Genomic DNA, 19,488 nt, shown 5'->3' on the forward strand with positions numbered 1-19,488 from the left:
GGGATTGCAATATTGACAAAAAGTTATATCTCTGTGATTTTACCGATAACGATATTTAGAATATTTTGCTAAGTGTTATTGTGCTGATGTCTTATTTCTAATTGTGCTGACAGCTGACTTCTGATTTTTTTTTTATTTTTGACCTTTACACCATTTTTTCTAAAAGTGTGCACCATCTTTTAGGTCAAATACTTGCATTTGGACTGTTCCCAAGCAAATGCAATCATTATCTACAAAGTTGATCTTTGCAATGCAGAGAAAACTGAAGCTGCATCTGAAGTGCCATTTAGATGTTTTTACACACTGTTTAATAAAGCTCTGTGTAACATGAAATACTTTAACCTGCAGTTACAAATGGATAAATAATGCTTTGATATTGTAAAGAAAAAACATTGAAAACTGATGTTTGAAATTATTAAAAAAATGAAAAGGTACCTTAAATGTGAAATCAAAACCGCCAATGGGTGGCAGCGAGTCACTGTTAATAAGTGAGTAATTGCGATTGAACCGAATCATTTAAACGGTTGATTCATTCAGTAACGAAACACTATCATGTTGCTCAGAGACGCAAAACAGTGGCTGCAGCGGTGCTGCACGTTTTTTTTCACTTCTTAAACTATTGTGAATTTACATTCTGCATTTAAATGAATAGTACCCACTGCAAATCATCTTAGGGGTGGCCACAGTGGTGGCCAGAGTTGGAGGTGCCCCTGTATGGATCTGACATGATAAAGATTTAAATCCTTAGGTTGGGGACATGCAACATAATTAAGAGTTCTCTCCGGAACTGCTCCTTCACTTCCATTATCCATTCATCCTCTCATGACTTAGATTTTTATTTGACTTTTACCATGTTTTGTAAGTGCATTTTTGTTTTTTTGGCAAATTAATTACCACTTGTATTTATTTTTACTACAAATTCCATGGTTAAACTTAGTGCCATACCATAGGCTACATTAATTTTCCTAAGGGTTGTGTTTTTGTCTGCACTAGCTCTCCCTAAACCTATGATAAAATATGATTATTTGTCTGCTAAATTACTACTGTAACATTACAATAAATAATAATGATGTCGTTTATACAGTATTTTGAGTGAGTCTGAGCAATGTGCTGCTGCTGCTTGACTAAGTAAACGAAGACAAAACTACAATAGCATATTTACAGATGAAACTGACCTGCACTGGAAACCCTGAACAGAAGTGACGCTTCTCTGCTCCAGCTCTGCGCTTCCAGTCCTCTCCACTCTCTCGAGTCTCGCATTGATTACTCTGAGTCTGATCCAAACCATTTGGCGGAGGCGTGGAGAGAGCGCGAGCCCAACCATTGCCAGTCACGTCTAACCGATTCATGATTTATTAGAGATTTAATTATTGAATGGCCGATTCGGAAATAATCGCTTTAGTACATTTGGCGTGCAATTATACAATAACAATATTAAAACAGAGGGCAAAATCGTCTGCCAGGCCACCGGGAATTGTCAGGGTTCTCCCGATCAGCGCCTGATTTCCACAGACATGCAGAACATGCAGGATTCATAGATTGATGTCATTTTGCAGCTTAATATTCACACACTCTCATATCGCGTTTTGATTCAAGTGTACTGACCTACTTTTGATTTATTCGTCCAAAATGTGGCATATTCCGTCCGCGATAGGCTACATTCCATTTTTATGACTGGATTACGAACCAGACTGTGTTTTCCGCATCGCGGAGATTATTCACTGTATGTCTCAGTGCAATTTGGGAAAGAAATAATCTGTATGTGGATGTGTGTATATTCAAATGTAATCCCCTTTGTAATCTTTAAAATTTTTATAACTGTAATTTAATTACTCATTTTTTTCTTAGTAACTGTAACTGATTACAGTTACATTAATTTTGTAATTCAATGACTTAACGCCGTTACATGTAACTAGTTACTCCCCAACACTGCACTCTATTAAATGTAGCCCATGCTGTCATACATTCGCACGCACAAAACCCAATGGTTTTAGGCTATTTGGTAGCTTATATTATCGTCTTATTTATCATCTTCGTTTTGCTTTAAAATAAAATAAAACACACTTTCGGATTTATCCGATGTCTTACTAAAATAGACAGTGAATTATCATATTTTGTGTACAATCACGAGTTTGTGTTTATTCACTGACCCTAATGGAAAAACGAAGAAACATAAACAAATGATGTAAATTACGTAGCCCTGCATGACATGCATAAAATATTGTCCTATATCTGCTTATAAAATATCTCTTGTTGTAATAGGCCTAGACATTTCATGCAGTCATGCCCATCGCCCACTAAAAGTGACACAGGGTAAATGCTGGGCAAATTATTAAATATAATGGGACTAGGTTAATATCAAACAGTGTAGCTATCATTTATATCAGCAACATATTTCGTGATATCGGCCAGCCCTAAAACTGCTCAAGTTTACAATATAGCTCTTTGTAAAGCTACTTTCTTACGATGTGAAATGAGTAGCCTAACTTCCTGTAACTTGATTCGTCTATATTCATCAAATCATTATTAATCACCCCCCCCCCATAATTAATATTTTAATTATTATCTGAATGTTACTATGATAATTTATTTATGTATACATTTATGTATGTCAGGGGCGTAGATTACGCGGGGGACGTGAAGTAGAGCCCTGCACGGGCCTCAAATCTAGGCCCGAGCCCGGCCCTGGCCCGAGACGCTCAGGCCCTAGCCCGACCCGTGTCCGACAGCTCATCAGAATTATCAGCCCTAGTCCGACACGAGCCCGTGTTTTTATTTATTTATTTATTTTATTACACAGCAGAAGCCTGCCCTATTTGCAACAATTAAAAAAGGGGTCAGTTTTGTGTTATGTTTCTTTTCATTTCTTTATCAAGTTAATTTAGAAAAATGTTTGGAGCATTTTTTTTTTAAATGACGATTAACGTTAATCAGCCGAGCCGACAGCGAGTAGCCTAAAACATATTTAATCAATTAAGCCTCTCAAACTAACGCTAATACTTTACTTGGCTACAATAAAATCCATAGATATAAAACACTTCAAGCATATCACACAGACAGTTAGTTTAACATATGTTTATTTATTAAACCACAGTGAGTAAAATAAAAAAAAATTGAAATACTGAGGCAGGCTCGCAACAGCGCTTGCAAACGAAATGAGAAATAGCCTACAATCTAAACAAATTAAATTAATTAAAAACAAACTTGCAGGTTATCTTACCTCAAAAATGCACCACAGAACATGTCCATTTTTTTCCATTAGTTTCCAACAGTCTAACGAAAATAAAGTCCAGTCAAATGAAACGCGAAATTCTTTGTTTTTATTTTTTTGCAAAGGTCACTTTAGGGGCTCCGTAGTAAGAGACTGTTCTAAAGTCTCTTACTACGGAGCCCCTAAAGTGACCTTTGCAAAAAAATAAAAACAAAGAATTTCGCGTTCGCACGAGAAACTATGACGTGCGCACGAGAAACTATTGCGTGCTCACGAGAAACTATGACGTGCGCACGAGAAACTATTGCGTGCTCACGAGAAACTATAGTGTGCGCACGAGAATCTTTCTGCTTGCTCACGCGTTACAGTTTCCGGTTCACTCTCTGCCATCACTCTCTGGAAGCAAAAGCATGGATGCGCACGAATTAATTGAGATCTATTTTAAACTTGGCCTTCAGTACAGAGAAATTGTCTCTGTTCTTGCATTTCGACACAGATATATAATCACTGAGCGGCATCTAAAACGCATTTTGAGGTCTAGACGCCTGTTTCGACGAAAAGACTACTCAAGCTTCGAAGACGCTATCGCATTTATTCAGCATCAACTCCAAACATCAGGCCAGCTCCATGGATACAGGTGGATGCATGCAAAGTGTAACGAAAACGGACTGCATGTTAGAAAAGAACATGTTCGCTTCATTTTGAGCTTCTTAGATCCTGCTGGAGTAGAATTTAGGAAAGCCCGACGTCTCCATCGGCATAACTATTTCGCAAAAGGACCGAATTACATCTGGCATTTTGATTCCTACGATAAACTAAAGCCATATGGTATTTGTATTAACGGCTGTATTGACGGCTTTTCAAGGAAGATCATTTGGCTAAATGCGTTCACAACCAGCAGTGACCCGAAGGTCGTCGGAGGATACTACGTGGAAACAGTGGAGAGTTCAGGTGGCTGTCCTCGGATCATGAGAGGCAACTGTGGAACAGAGAACGGGCACGTGAGAGACTTCCAGCGTTTGCTCAGACGCAACATTCTGCCAGACTCCAACATTGACAGCTACATGGAAGGTGCAAGCACAGCCAATCAGCGAATAGAGAGTTGGTGGGGATTCCTCAGGAAAGAATGCATGGAATTTTTCATCTCTTTGTTCACTGACCTGAAGGACAGAGGATTGTTCGATGGGGGATTTTTGGATAAAAATCTCATCCGTTTCTGTTTCTTGGGAATTATCCAGGTGAGTTTTGTCTTAAAAGTTTACCTAGTTTACCTATAAAGCATTGCTTTGCGATTCACCAAAAGTATCGCGAATCCATGTTATCATCCGTAACATTGCCAATTTATATGTTTTATTTTAGAGTTTTTACTGAATTAATGTAACAATTCACATTTTAATGAAGTAAAAACAAACCTTATAAGTAAATAATTGTGTAATAAAAATTTACATTAATAAAAAAAAAAAAAAAAGCCTAATGCCTATTTGTGAAAATTTCATAATCTGCATCATCAAAAGTGTATATTGTTTTATACAGGTGATTATTTACTGTGTGGGGTCAAACTAACCCCCCAAGTCCATGAGTGTGACTCACTTGGATGAACTATCCCTTTAAATTCCAAAACTGAAAATGATTTATGTTGTTCCAAACCTGGATGAGCTCCTTACCTTCATACTGACAACCAAACAGCTGATGGTAGACACCGACTTTCACAGTAAGAAAAACTACTTGGTAAACAGCATTCTTCACAATATTTTATTTTGTGTATAACAGAAGAAAGGAACTCATTCAGGTTTGGAACAACATGTTTTGGATGATATATCCCTTAAATTCTAAGTCTAAGTCATGGAATTGTGGGGTTATAATTATAAATATATGCTGTTAGTTTTTTTTTACTCATCACAATATTCTCAACACCATTTCCTTACGAAATATTACATTTCCATTAAAAAGTCACTTTAATGAAGACCTAAATGAAACATGTTTATGGATATTGATGATCTAGAGACTAAAAAAATTACACTCCCAATTGCAGGTTGAATAACTTTAATGCAAACCTTTTGTCTATAATTATTTATTTAATTGCAGGATGAATTGGATGAAACTGCACGTGTGTGGGATGCACATGTAATAAGACCTTCAAAAAACGAAAGAGTGCCGAGCGGTACACCCAATGTCATGTACTTATTCCCAGAGCTCTACAGAACAGAGAACTACATGTCACCAGCGGACCCAGGAGACCTACAGCTGTGCAAGACAGAATGCACATTTCGTTCATCTATACCTTGTGACAGTGATGTCTATGACATTTGTAATTCTGTTATGACTGAAGCAAACTTTGAGCTTCCAAAGGACTCCTATCAAGCAATAGACTTATACTTGCATCTAAGGAATGCAATACTGACTTTATTGTAACCTGTGCTCAGACTGAAAATAAATAGAGGGGTTGGTGGCATTTTTTTATTTACAGGATATCCGATGCCCAAATGCTATTGCTAAAGAAGTACTATGATGTAACACTATACATTTTAAAAGGCTTGTATAGCAGTTTAAAGGTGCACTTTGTATTATGTAAATATTTAGGCAACAGTTTTCAGGAAAAGTAATTCTCTAAAATGCATAAAGGGTTAGTTCACACAAATATAAAAATGATTTCATTAATGAATCACCCTCATGTCGTTCTAAACCCGTGAGACCTCAGTTCATCTGACGCTGCTGACGTGTTTTCTTTGTTATTGGGCACACCGGAAAACACGTCAGCAGTGTTGTACATCAACATTCACAGCAGTCGCACTCACAACAGACCCGGAAGAGAAAACGATGCTGAATAAAGTTTTAGTTTTTGTTATTTTTGGACCAAAATGTATTTTCGATGCTTCAACAAATTCTAACTGACCCTCTGATGTCACATGGACTACTTTGATGATGTTTTTCTTACCTTTCTGGACATGGACAGTAGACCGTTCACACAGCTTCAATGGAGGGACTGAGAGCTCTCAGACTAAATCTAAAATATCTTAAACTGTGTTCTGAAGATAAACGGAGGTCTCACGTGTTTGGAACGACATGAGGGTGAGTTATTAATGACATAATTTTTTTTATTTGGGTGGACTTACCCTTTAATGTTATTGAGTATATGTTATTATTTGTTTAGGCAAGGTTCTTTCTATTAGTCTTATTAAATAATGAAAATTATGTAATTTATTTACAATTGTGTTTTCAGACTTTTTCTTCTGTGGAACCAGTGGCGGATCTAGAAAATTTTGCATGGGGGGGCAAAGGGGTGGCAAGAGGTCTTGGCAGGGTGGCAGGGGTACAGGGAATCCCTATATATGAATTGCTTTAAAAAAAAAACACAAAAACACTTTTAAACTACAGTAGTTATTGTTTAATCATGCCCTTACACACTACAACGTTTTTTAATTCACAACACACACACCAGTTATGTTTAGACTACTTAATTCTATTGTATTTGTTATTTCCCCAGTTGTAACCTGGTTTCATTGCTGTGATATCTGAGAGGAATTGGATTTAATAGGACTGCTTAGGCTTAGCTAATCAAATGATCGATCTCCTAACTGGCACTGTATTGTGTGTTGTAACATAACAGCCCAAACTAAAATTGGGTATTTTTATTTAAAGTAATTAATTAATTATTAAAGCGATTTAAGGGAATAAAGAAAAAGAAAGGCTTGTTGTATTAGTGAAATAATTGTAACTATTTGCAACTAATATTTTATTTGTAATTTACATAAATGAATCAAGGAAATTATAATCAGTCTCTGGTTGCAGGGCCACCGCACTGAAGCAGACTCGCTGTGTGTATGAGCCAGACTGAGCGAACGCCGCTCTGCACGTTTGAATCAGGGACGTAACTAAGTATTTGAGGGGCAGGGGGAAGGGCGAATAATACATTTAAAATTAAAAATTAAATTGTTCACTTTTGGTAAATGTATTGGACATAGTGGTGGGTTGTTTTTGTAAGTACAGTTTTTGGATCATTAAAGTTAGGGGGGCAGCTGGGGGGGCAAGGCTCTAGAGTGGGGGGGCACCTGCCCCCCCTTGCCCCCCTGTAGATCCGCCCATGTGTGGAACACAAATGTTTAGCAGAATGTGCATAAAGCAGTTATCAGTTTCCTCTGTCACCATTTTTCATACAATTGTTGTGAATGTTTTCTCAGGCTGCTAATGCCTGAAATTCTGTTAAACGTGTTCCTCAAAGTCTATCTTGTTTAGAAGCAACACAAATAAATAACAGAACTGTGATTTTCTTGTGAACGATCACTTTAGACTCGTATGCAGAATTTTTTTTCCTCCCTTGATATAATTTAATAAGCATCAAATGCACTGAAAGATTTTAACACAGTTGGGGTCATTTTATTGATTATTATACTTGAATACAGACAATGATTTGCTGACATCTAACAATGTTTACAAACATGGATACTCATACATGTTTTTCCTGCATTACAGTAAATTGTAAAGGAAAGAAAAAAAATTTCAGTGTCAACAATATTAAATGGATTAAAATTACAGTGCGTAAGGGCCTGTCTGTTTTTCCCCCCATTAAAATTTAACAGGAATAGATTGGAAGACCGTTTGCCTGAAATGTATGAACATGTTTGTGTATTAAAACGCTTCTATACAAGTTTTTAATAACAAGCTTAACTTCCCTGAAACCAGTAGGGGTGAAACATAATGATTTACATAATCTCCTCCATGTCTAATTCTAAACACTAAACCGTTATCTAACAATTTTTTTAATAGGGTATTTAATAGCTGGCTTCTGATTTGTAACAAACAAATATTTGCAACTGTAAACCAATGTACAGGATAGCTATTCTATCTTTCAATTCAGTGGAATTTAATGTTTTGTATAAAATGGAACAGAAACTTGAAATTGAAAATTTAAACTTGACTCCATAAAACATATTTAAAGCTAATCAAACTATAAAATCTTAAAACGTCTTAGAAACTACTCAGGAAGTTCAAGAATGATTAAATTACATTACAAACAAAATTGCATGAACCAGTGTACACAAAATAAGCTTAACCTGACTTACTCCATTTCATTACAATTAATACAGTCATAGAATGTCCATTGCAAAGCAATCTCCATTTAGTACATTGTCAAACTCTGCACGAAACTCTGGATAAGAGCTGTATGTACACGGTAAGTCGAGAACTGCTCCACATGTATGTGCAACAGGCCTACGTCCAAGGCCACATGATACATTAAACATGACTTCGATTTTGTCTTTACACATGACAGGAGAGCCGGTACAGAATCGTAAGAAATTCTCCAGCTTTCTTTGGTCTAGATTTTTCACATAGCGCTGCAGATGATTAAGGGTCAGCTGCTCTTGCTGGTTCAAGCAATCTTTTGCTGGCTATATCATTTGTGACACTTTCTTGTTTGTAGCTTTCTTTGACTCGTATGCTTCAAGTACGCTTTGTCTGGTCAGATTCAGAATGCCAGTTGGCATAATGGTCCGGAAGCAGTCAATTATAAATTTGGGCTCTTGAAGGAGGACTTTGTGAGCCATTGTCAAAATAGCAGAACGAATGTTTTCTTTTGGAGGCAAGCAGTATGAACCCATCCGTGAGAAGAGATCAAGTAAATCTTCTGCATTATTTTCATCCAGGTTGCCTTGAATAGCTTTTTCAACAACAGATTGCTCTGATGCAGACAGATATTTAAAAAATGAGGACATCAAGAGCTCTTCAACAACGGAGTCGACACCATCAATACAAGCCAATATAAATGCCGGAGACAACCTGATGGGCATCACACCATGATCAACATAGCCTTTCACCCACACTCTTCCAACAGCCTGCCACTCCCTCTCGGAGTAGTCTGGTCTCAGTCTTGGAACTCGTTCTTCCTCACCCTCACACTGAGCAAGAAAATCTTCCCAAAAGGCAGTGTACAGTTCACGTGACACTCCATAATCATCAATGGCATTTTCATTAGTGAATTCTACACGCAGGACTTGCTTTAATACTTCGGGTTTTGAGAAGATCTCCAAAACATCTTTTACTATATTGACCCTTCTCACTTTCACACTTTGGATTTCTTTCATACTCTCAGGATCCTCTGATTCTTCAATCAGCTGTTCTGCAGAAAATGATCCTTCTGTCTGAGGTTGATCTATTAATGGTGGATTCCGCAGGATTCAAAAATAGTGTATTATAACATGAGAAGATAACATTAAAAACACTGTGCCTTTGTGATTTACAATTAACTAAAACCACATCCAAACCACTTCATGCGTACTGTTGATAATTTAATTGTATTACATCTATGGTGTCAGACTTAGCTGTTGTAAAGTTTAAATACATTAAGCATATGTAAATATATACCTCTGTCATGAGTGTGATAATGACATTTTACAAGTTTCAGTAAATGTTAAAATGATACAGTAATTCTGTAATAGTTTACTCACCAAATGTCATTTCAAACCTGTTTAACTTTGTTTCCATAAAACACAAAATTTGAATTTGTGGAAGGAAAAACTCATTTGAATTTCTAAATGAACCAAAGGCTATATTTTACTATTATTTACAGTGTAGAACGATTCCAAGGTTCTCCTGTTGTTTTCCACAGTAAAAAAATAAAATAAAATCAAAACAGAATAAATAACAGATTTTAAGCGTACTATCACTTTAAGGGTTTAAATTATGTTTTAAAAAAATAAGATAAAAAAAATAGTACAAATAAATAAATAATATCATACATATAACTACCTGTCTAGGATCCCCATCTTCTGTATTCCAGGAAAGAGTGTAATCCAAAATGGCAAAATTATCATGTGCAATTCCAATCTGGATCTCGGAGTCCTCCAGTTCTAGATCATAAGACACAGCAACGAATGACCCTGGCTCTTCGCTCAAACACACCACATCATCAGATTCATGGTCATGAGGAGTGGATGCCCAATTTTCCTCTCTGGAATTTTGACTGGTAGAGAAGCTATCCTCTTCTTCAATGAGTGATGAATGATTGACAGGCACAGGATCACTTGTTTGGACAAGTGGTTGTCCTAATATTCTTGCCATGCTTCTGGTTCTCCTAGTACTCTCTGTCTGTTAAAAGGAGGCAAATAAAGTATATACAGTGTACATTATACCATTATTAACTCATTCTCCCTCTCTTTCTTTCTCAATCTAAATAGATATATAGAAGGCATATAAACATCTAAAGATATACAGTGTACATTATAACATTAGGGCTGTGAAGAAAATCGAATTCGATTTTCATGCACATCTCATCAGTAAAGACGCTCCTGTAATTACTAGTATATTTCCAGCACGTGCGTTCAGATCAGGGTTGCCTGGTTTTCACAACAAACCCTGCCCGTTTGCTTCTCAAAACTAGTCCAAAACTAGCCCAATCGCCTTTCCATGGGGTTCCCCGATCAAAATTTCGTTTTGGCAGAAATGCTTTGGTAAAAATTGCATTTTAGGGGCTAAATGTCACGTTATTGGGAATGGGGTCGCTTCGACCCACGGACATGAAAAACGACCGCAGACTTGGCAACACTGTTTCAGGTGGGCATTTACTACACAGAGCCGTACGTAGTTCACGGACAAGCTACACAAAATCGCTTTTTAAATCGGCAATAAATCGCCTGCGATTTTGAAATCGATTTTGTGTAGATTTTCAGTGAAGTACGGATATGTGTAGTAAAGTCCAACCAGTGTTGCCAAGTCTGCGGTTGTTTTTCTTGTCCGCGAATTGAAGCGACCCCAATCCCAATAACGTGATGTTTAGCCCCTAAAATGCGAATTTTACCAAGGCAACCCTGCCAAAAAAATGTGTATTTTATCACCTGGAACGAAACGCGATTGGGTTAGTTTTGAGAAGCAATTGGGCGGGTTTTGTTTTAAATACCTGGCAATCCTGATCTGAACGCTGGAGAATACTAGGAGCGCCTTTACTGACTAGATGCGCATGAAAATCGCCTTCGATTTTTTGCACAGCCCTAAATTAACGTTTAATCCTCTCTTTCTATAAATAGATAGATACACAGGACAGGAAGCATATAAACACCTAAAGATATACAATGTACATAACATCATCAACCTATTCTCTACCTCTCTCTCTATAAAATAGATTCACAACAGACAAGCACATAAATTACTTTTTTAATCCATCTTACCACTCTTGGCTCTCGTTCCAGTTCGTCAAGAGTAAAATCTGAGGACGAGTCTGATGAAACTTGGGGAGAACTGACCAAATCCTTTTCCATCGTGCATACGTACAGTCGTAGCATTCTGAGTTTACTCTGCTCATATAGTTCATTCACTGTAAGACTGAATGGAATAGTGGTCTGGCTGAAATCTTGCATCTCAAAGGTATAGCTTGCAGTTGGGCCTTTTGAAGAAATCCCTTTAGGAAAAAACAAATCCTTCCCAATCATCATCAGTTCCTCAACCGAAGTGTTCTTTTTAACCGTCACATGTCGCGTTCCTCCTCCATGTCTTGTCCGAACCTGGTGAAATTCTCCTTTATAAAAATGAAGCCACCCAATTTCCAGTCGTCTGGTCTCTTTAGAAGCATGTTTGTTGCCGATACCTGAAAGTTTGCTTAATAAACACCCGTCATTTGCTGATGTACTGCCTCTTTTTTGGATCTTGTCTCTTAATCTCTGCAGTGCAGTGGACTTGGTGGTTTCACATACTGCGAGTCTTTGACGGCAAAATGCTCTAACTGCAAGACGATCCCCATATCTAACAATATATTTTCCAAGTTCGTCTTCGGTCATAATTGCAATGACACTTATGTTGATCTAAAAGGAAATTTCAGCTATAAATACATTGGCAACGAAAGCATGCATATTGATCAATTATCCTAACTGTAACAATTTACCTTATCCTCTTTTATTTTCTCAATCGAATCTTGAGAAATATCTCGTGACCTCAAAAAATCAACAAAATCTTCTTCCATGTTGAGATCTTTTGAAAAATTACGCTCTAAACACTCTCACCAACACATTAGTGATGATGCTAAATCAAAATGCATAAAATGGAAATTGCGATGCGTGTGCACGCCATAGGTTTCTCGTGCTCACGCAAAAGTGTCTCGTGAGCACGCAAAACATTTCTCGTGGTCACGCGAAAGTTTCTCGTGCGCACGTCATAGTTTCTCTTGATCACGCGAAAGTTTCTCGTGCGCACGTCATAGTTTCTCGTGAGCACGTCATAGTTTCTCGTGCGCACGCGAAAGTCTGTGTTTTTATTTTTTTGCAAAGGTCACTTTAGGGGCTCCGTACTCTTACAGAGCATTGTGGAGAAAAAGAATAGCATCCAGAGTGGAAGGTTTTAAACCAGTCCTCCTCTTCTATCACTCTTCCCGCTGCGCTGAAGACACGTTCGCTGCTGCTGCTGGCGGGACACTAAACACAGAGCGAGCCAGTCTTGACAGTTGCGGTAGCAGGGTCTCGTGCTGTTTCCACCATAGCAGCACATCTCGTCCATCACCGTCCATGTTGTGATTGAGGCGCATGTATTGCTGTACTTCATCGTCGTCATCCTCGTCCTGCTCCACAATGTTTTCAAACTCGGCCAGCGCTCTCTTCTTTCCTGCGTGGCCCGCAGCAACAGGTGCAGACACAGAAATGCTCGCCGCTGCATGAATCATCATTTTATAATTATTAGTTGGCCAACTAGGCTATGATTAATACATTAATTTAGAGGGCTATAATAGCTACAATAAGTGGATATAAGTGTAGTGTAATCGTGGGTCGCGCTGACGGAAAAGCTTGCGTGTGTGCGTGCGTGAGACTGACATGTCAGTATGTCAGTATCATTATAACGGGTTGAATTATCAGATTATGAAAGTTATGAGGTTATGAAATGTCTATGTTTGTTTTTCTATCCTCTATGTCACCTTCTCATTTTTTTTTTTTTTTATTCATGTCTAAAAATATAAATAGAAGGATAACCCAAAAAAGGCCCGAGGCCCGGCCCGCATGTGAGCTATAACGTGAAAATTGGCCCGAAGCCCGGCCCTAGGGGCATAAATAAGTCGGGGTCCGTCGGGCTCGGGCTGAAATGCAGGGCTTTAACGTGAAGGACTCAGAAAGCGAAATGAACATGAGTGTGTGTTTCATTCATATTCGAAGCCGGAGCGCGCTCTCGCGTAGAAAGTCATAACTGGACAACAGCGTCCAGCTAGCGCTGTTTGAAAACAGTTGTTTTCGGTTTTGTTTTTTTCAAATCCAAAAAAATCTCCAGCAGGTTATAAATAAAGTATATGAACAATGCAGTGCTAATTGACATAGCATTTATTACAGTATAGAAACTATTCTGCCTTATTATGTGATAAAAAAAGTGTTTGTAACAAATCATTATTATTTGTTATTGTCCAGCAGTTATGAATTTCTAAGCCAATTAAAAGCTAGAACTTAGAGAAAAATTTAAGTTGCCTATAGTATCCACTACCAGTCAAAAGTTTTTGAACAGTAAGCTTGTTAATGTTTTTTAAAGAAGTCTCTTCTGTTCACCAAGCCTGCATTTATTTGATCCAAGTACTGCAAATCTGTATTTGAAAATTTTGAAATATTTTTACTAGCCTATTAAAATAGCTGTTTTCTATTTGAATATATTTCAAAATGTAATTTATTGAGATTTCATGGTTGAATTTTTTTGCACCATTACTCCAGTAACACGACCCTTCAGAAATAATTCTGATATACCAATTTGCTGCTAAATTTACATTTACATTTAATCATTTAGCAGACGCTTTTATCCAAAGCGACTTACAAATGAGAACAATAGAAGCAGTCAGGTCAACAAGAGAACAACTACAGTATACAAGTGCCACGACAAGTCTCAATTAGTCTAGTGTAGAACACATAGCTAGGTTTTTTTTTTTTTTTATAAATGAAAAAGACAAGAAAAGGAAAAGTGCAAGTGTTAGTTAAAAGCTAGGCCTATGTAGTCTATAGCTATTAATGTGATTTTCTCTGCTGAAAATTACTTAATCTAATTTAATAATAGCTTAAATTACTGTTCAACAGTGTCTCAAATAAGACAAGTCCATTCAATTAAATTCAAATTTAGTTGTAGTGTTGGGAACTCAGAAACGAAGACCAGGAGACTCTTGGGTAATCTTCAGCAGGATTCTTTATTGAGAACGGTCTGCGTGGCGCTGCAGTCATCAAGAAGTCTAACTTGTCCTTAAGACATTGTAGTTTTTATACATTTTAAGTGGGAGGGATCCATACCGTAAACAAAGCATGCAAATTGAATCAGGAAAATGTCAGACACTGTAATTTTCCCAGCCTTGATCTCATCAGCATAACAGTGTCATTCAAATGCATAGGTGCTAATTCAATCAGTCTGGCAAGACTGGTGAGGAAGAGCACAAAGACAAAAGGTCATTATCTCAGACTCTTGATTTTCTTGATTTGATCTTCTTGGATATGTCAGCTTTATTACCTACTATTATATTTAAACCTATATTTAACATTTTATAAATTTGTAATCCCACAGTCCTCCCGTTGAGAGTTCTAATAACACTCACATAATAAAAATTTAAACATTTAAAAGTTCATTCTTGTAACCTGTGATCGTTACAGGCACATAGCACTTGCTCTGTGTTGATTGTCTGTAGTGACGAATGGCATGTTGACACAGAAACAAACATGCAGCTAGGGTCTGTCTAGTTCTTATGGGTAATAATCTTTTCTGGTCGGAAGTGTCATTTCCTTGTGATGGGCATGAGTAAGTTGTTGAATAAAACACTTGATACTGTGGACGCATAGATAGTACACCAGTAGTAAGAACAACAGCAGAATTGCTATTTCCTTGATCCACAGCCAAGGTTTACCTAACAGGTTTCCGAACCATTACGAATTGTCTTCAGTCATCTGGTGTAATTTTGATGAAAGTTCAAGAATGTCTTGTTTAATTTTGTTCAAGTTCTCTGTTGGATCCAGTAAACCGGTGCATGTTGATGGATGACTGAAGTTCCCGTGTATGATTCTCTGTTTTGTGTATTTAATTTATTTATTTTTTCTTCCATGACAGTTGGCTCGGTTGTGGGTCTGGTTGTCTTTTAAAAGTGGTGTCGTCATACACAAGTGAGGAGGTTGGTGTGTATGGGCCTCGGGACAGCCATCAAGTGGTATCTGCACAGAGTAAGAAAGAAAACAAACAATGACAGAGCAGCATTTGTTGTAAAAAAAAAACTGTAAACACTAGGGTTGTATCCTCTGGTCGATTTGAGTCTGCTATTGTTGTTTCTTTCTTTCCCTATTTCTTAATTACTGTGACACCTAAAGAACAGTGGGGTAAGGATGGACTAGTAGGTGGGGGAATGCCTAAAAGGGAATCTTCACCGCAGGATTGGCCCCCGAAGCCTGTTGCATTCGGTTCTTTCCTGGGCTCCTCACTGGTCCATGTGTCCTATCCTATCCCTGTAGGTGGAGGAACAACTTTACAGTGTGAAACATGAGTCCATGTTTTCCTTCCCTGACAAAACACTGCAGCTGCTGTAATCAACATCACTTGATGTGGTCCGTGCCACTTAGGCTCTAACGGCTTGTTTCTGAATGACTTTATCATGACCCTCTGACCTGGGATGATTGTGTGTCCCCCTTCTGGTGGAGTCTGCCAACACGACTCAACTCTCTCTCTGGCACTCTGTACTGCCTTTGTGAGGTTTTCACAGTAAGTGATCAGGGCATCTGAGGCTATGTGTACATCAGCATTTCTAAGATCAATCACACCTGGCATCTGCATTGGGCGTCCTGTAATAATCTCATGAGGGCTCAGTCCTACTGATCTGTTAGGTGACGCTCTCATACTACACAATACCGCTGGCAGTGCCTCGACTCATGGTACTCCTTCCTGGTGCATTTTGCTTAGCCTGGTTTTTATAGTTCTGTTTGCTCGTTCAACTTGTCCTGATGCTTGTGGCCTATAGGGGCAGTGAAGATTCCACTTAATTTTCAACATTTTAGACACTTCCTTGACTACCTGTCCTGTGAAGTGTGTACCTTGATCTGAGTCAATGCAATCTGGTAATCCCCATCTGGGAATGAAATCCGTGACTAGACATTTAGCAGTATGTGCAGCTGTAGCACGCCCTGTTGGATAAGCTTCTAGCCATCTAGAGAACTTGTCCAATACTACCAAAACATCAGTTTTTCCCTTACAAGGAGGCAATGATATGTAATCAACTTGCAGGTGACGAAATGGTCCTGGTGGAGCTGGAGTATGTGTTGCTGCTGTAGCTGCTGCTGGCACATCATTATTTTTTTGACATGTAACACATCTCTTGACTGTTTCGGTTGCTACATTTCTGAATTTTGGATTCCACCATTGATTTGAGAACCTGTGATTCATCGTTGCTGGACCACGATGACCCAAATTGTGTATTTGTTGAGCCAAATATGGCAGCAGTGATTCGGGAGCGACATACTTCCCCTCTTTGGTCCAGCATCCAGATGAATCCACTGTGGCCCCTTTGTCTACCCATGTCCATGCTTCATATAGAGGAGCGTCTTTGTACAGATCAATAATTGATTTAGGAGGCAGAATTGTCTTCTGTGCTATACTATCTGAACACACTTGTACAGTTGCATAGGAACAAGCCTGTTTAGCAGCAACATCAGCAAGAGTATTACCTTTAGCTTCTGCAGTGTTAGTTGTGAGATGTGCTTTCACTTTGATCACCGCTAATTTCTTTGGAAGTTTCATGGAAAACAATAAATCTTTTACTAATCCAGCATGCTTGATGGGGGATCCAGCAGAAGTTAGAAACTGTCTAGTTTGCCAAATGACACCAAAATCATGAACCACCCCAAAAGCATATCTGGAATCAGTGTAGATATTTGCAATCGATCCTGAAGCTAGCGTGCTTGCTCTAGTTAAGGCTACTAGTTCTGCAGCTTGAGCTGAAAAATGATCTGGAAGACGGCCTGAAGCTACAACTTCAGTGATGGAAGTTACTGCATAACCTGCTCGTCTGTTTCCCTCAATGACTTGAGCTGAACCATCAACAAACAACTCCAATACTGCATTCTCTACGGGAGTTTCTTTTATGTCACTCATAGCTGCGTATGTAAGCGTAACACAATCGTGAGTTATTTCACCTTCATCCTCTAACAAAACTTCAGTCATTGCAGACATCATACATGAGGATGGGTTTGTTACTGGTGCACGTTGTAAAACAATGTTCGGGGCTGTGAGGGTCGTTAACCAATTTCCCCAGCGAGAGGAGGTGACAGAAGTGACTTTTGCTTGATTCATTAGTGCGGACACTGCATGAGGACATCTTACATTTATAGTCTGTCCTAGCACCATTCCTGTTGAAGCCTGAAGAGCTAGATGAACTGCCTGCACTGCTCTAAGACATGGGCCCATGCCTTGAGCAACTATGTCAAGTTTACATGAATAGTAATGAATTGGGCGTAAACTGCCCCCATGATCTTGCATTAAACATGCAGTCATAAAGCCTAAGTGTTCATGTACATAATAGGCCATAAGGTGAACTAGGAAAAAGTGGCTAGAAAGTGATTTTCATTCCCACACCTGGGCACTACTTTTTTAAAACATTTTTGCATTGACAACACCCTTTTGGACTTTATGTTAAAAGTTCTCCGCAAAATATCCTGCAGTTTTTTGTCACGATCCATAAATGTATAAAATTGTGAATAAAAAAAAAACGCAAATTGTAAGCTGTTGTTTTTGCTTGTATCTTTATTTATATTAATTTTAGCAACACAAAATATGTCTCAAACTGACATTTATACACGTACCTAAACATCTGAGACAGGTATTGGTGCATTAGTATACTAAAGTGTGAATGTAAACCATTAAATATAACACGTTTGAAGAAAGTACACTTGTACTTAAAAATTTGCAACAATCGAAATTAAACATACACATTGTAAATTTAGCCAAACTGTGATGTTTTATACATCACATTTTTCAATAGGTCCTGTGTAATCACAGAAAGATAAAAACAAAGTAAACATTGGCCCAAGCTCAAAATCAGCTTAAGATATGACACAGTGTGTCTTTACTCATCAGTATCATCCCCATCACTGTCATCAGACTCATCATCCCATGTAGCTCTTTCCTCTGTTTCTTGGGAAACATTTGCACAATTTTGGCACCGACATAAATCAGTACAAGACAGTCTTGCAGACATACAGGAACTTCTTCCAGTCTCACATTTGCCTTGCTTGCAACTGCAGTGGACTACCTGCAACACACTTTCAGGGGCAGGATTTCTAGTCATCCAGGTCACTGCTAACTCCCCATCCTCGAGGTGCCATCCATAGCCAACGGGTGAAGGGGCACACATTATACCTTTCAGAGAATGTCTCATTATGGCTGCTTGATAGTTTGCCCTTTTGCAGTGTTGGTACAGGGCGTCACTTGTCGGGGGCATGGATAGTTCTGGCAAAGCTGACGATGCCATGCAGAATGCTTTGTATCTTGCATCGTTCACATTTTTGGCAGATGACTGGCCGTACAGGTGGCACACATATTTGCAAAGTGGTTCAAAGGTAGACTGGTCCAGGTTAAAACTGCTACCCAGATTTGTAAATGCAGTCATGTACTCCTCTTTCTCGCAAGCAACAGAAAATGCCTTTCTTTTGCCTTTGCCATAAAAGGCGCTTGTAGAGTCACAACCTGAGAAGGTATGGATTCCAATAAGTGCCAAACACACATTGGTGCCAAGAGCTCATGAGAACTTAGCTAAGTCAATGATCCTTGTTTTGTTGCCAACCCCCGTGAAAAAATATAACCTACATGGTAAATCTGGCTGCAGACTTAAAGCAATCACTGCCACATCAGTATCAGGGCTCTTGATGACTACGGTTTGATGTTCCTGCGCAGCATGTTGTGCATGTAAAAACACTCTGGTGTCACATTCCTCATGATCACATGTCAGATCTTCTACAGCACTGAGAGTTTGTAGTCCCTCCATTACAGTCACGCAGTGACACAGGTGACCATGTGCTATGTACAAGCTTAAGTTCTTGCCCACAGTGGTAAGATTAGCATCTCGCCACATAACATATAGGAATTCTGCCAGAGCCTCTTTGTTTGTTCCATCTGACAGAAACTTTTTCCATTGTGTTGGCATTTTCTGATCCCGTCCATAAATTTTCACCAGTTGTGTACCACCACCAGCTCTACGTGACCGTTCTAGATTTTTAATACTTGTTTCCGGATACTGGTCAATCACAAAGTCCATCCGTGTACAGTTGTGCTTCAGAGCAAGCTTGACCATGTACTGCAGTATGGTGTCAGCA

At 38.6% G+C, this 19,488-nt stretch overlaps 2 protein-coding genes across 8 annotated transcripts in view; one reads left to right on the forward strand and one right to left on the reverse strand.

Moving 5' to 3' along the window:
* LOC132124973 (collagen alpha-1(XXV) chain) overlaps positions 1 to 19,488 on the forward strand; it is a 712,477-nt gene that overhangs the window by 637,313 nt on the left and 55,676 nt on the right. The gene's annotated exons all lie outside the window — the stretch shown is intronic.
* Positions 4,137 to 12,165, reverse strand: LOC132128169 (uncharacterized). The gene is made up of 3 exons (XM_059540162.1): positions 11,371 to 12,165; positions 9,956 to 10,294; positions 4,137 to 4,271 (listed from the first exon to the last, which is right to left on the reverse strand). The coding sequence occupies exons 1-3, from the start codon at positions 11,974 to 11,976 to the stop codon at positions 4,137 to 4,139; spliced, it is 1,080 nt and encodes a 359-aa protein (XP_059396145.1). The 5' UTR covers positions 11,977 to 12,165.

The sequence above is a fragment of the Carassius carassius genome, chromosome 3 (genome assembly GCF_963082965.1).
Source record: "Carassius carassius chromosome 3, fCarCar2.1, whole genome shotgun sequence".
Taxonomy (NCBI): domain Eukaryota; kingdom Metazoa; phylum Chordata; class Actinopteri; order Cypriniformes; family Cyprinidae; genus Carassius; species Carassius carassius.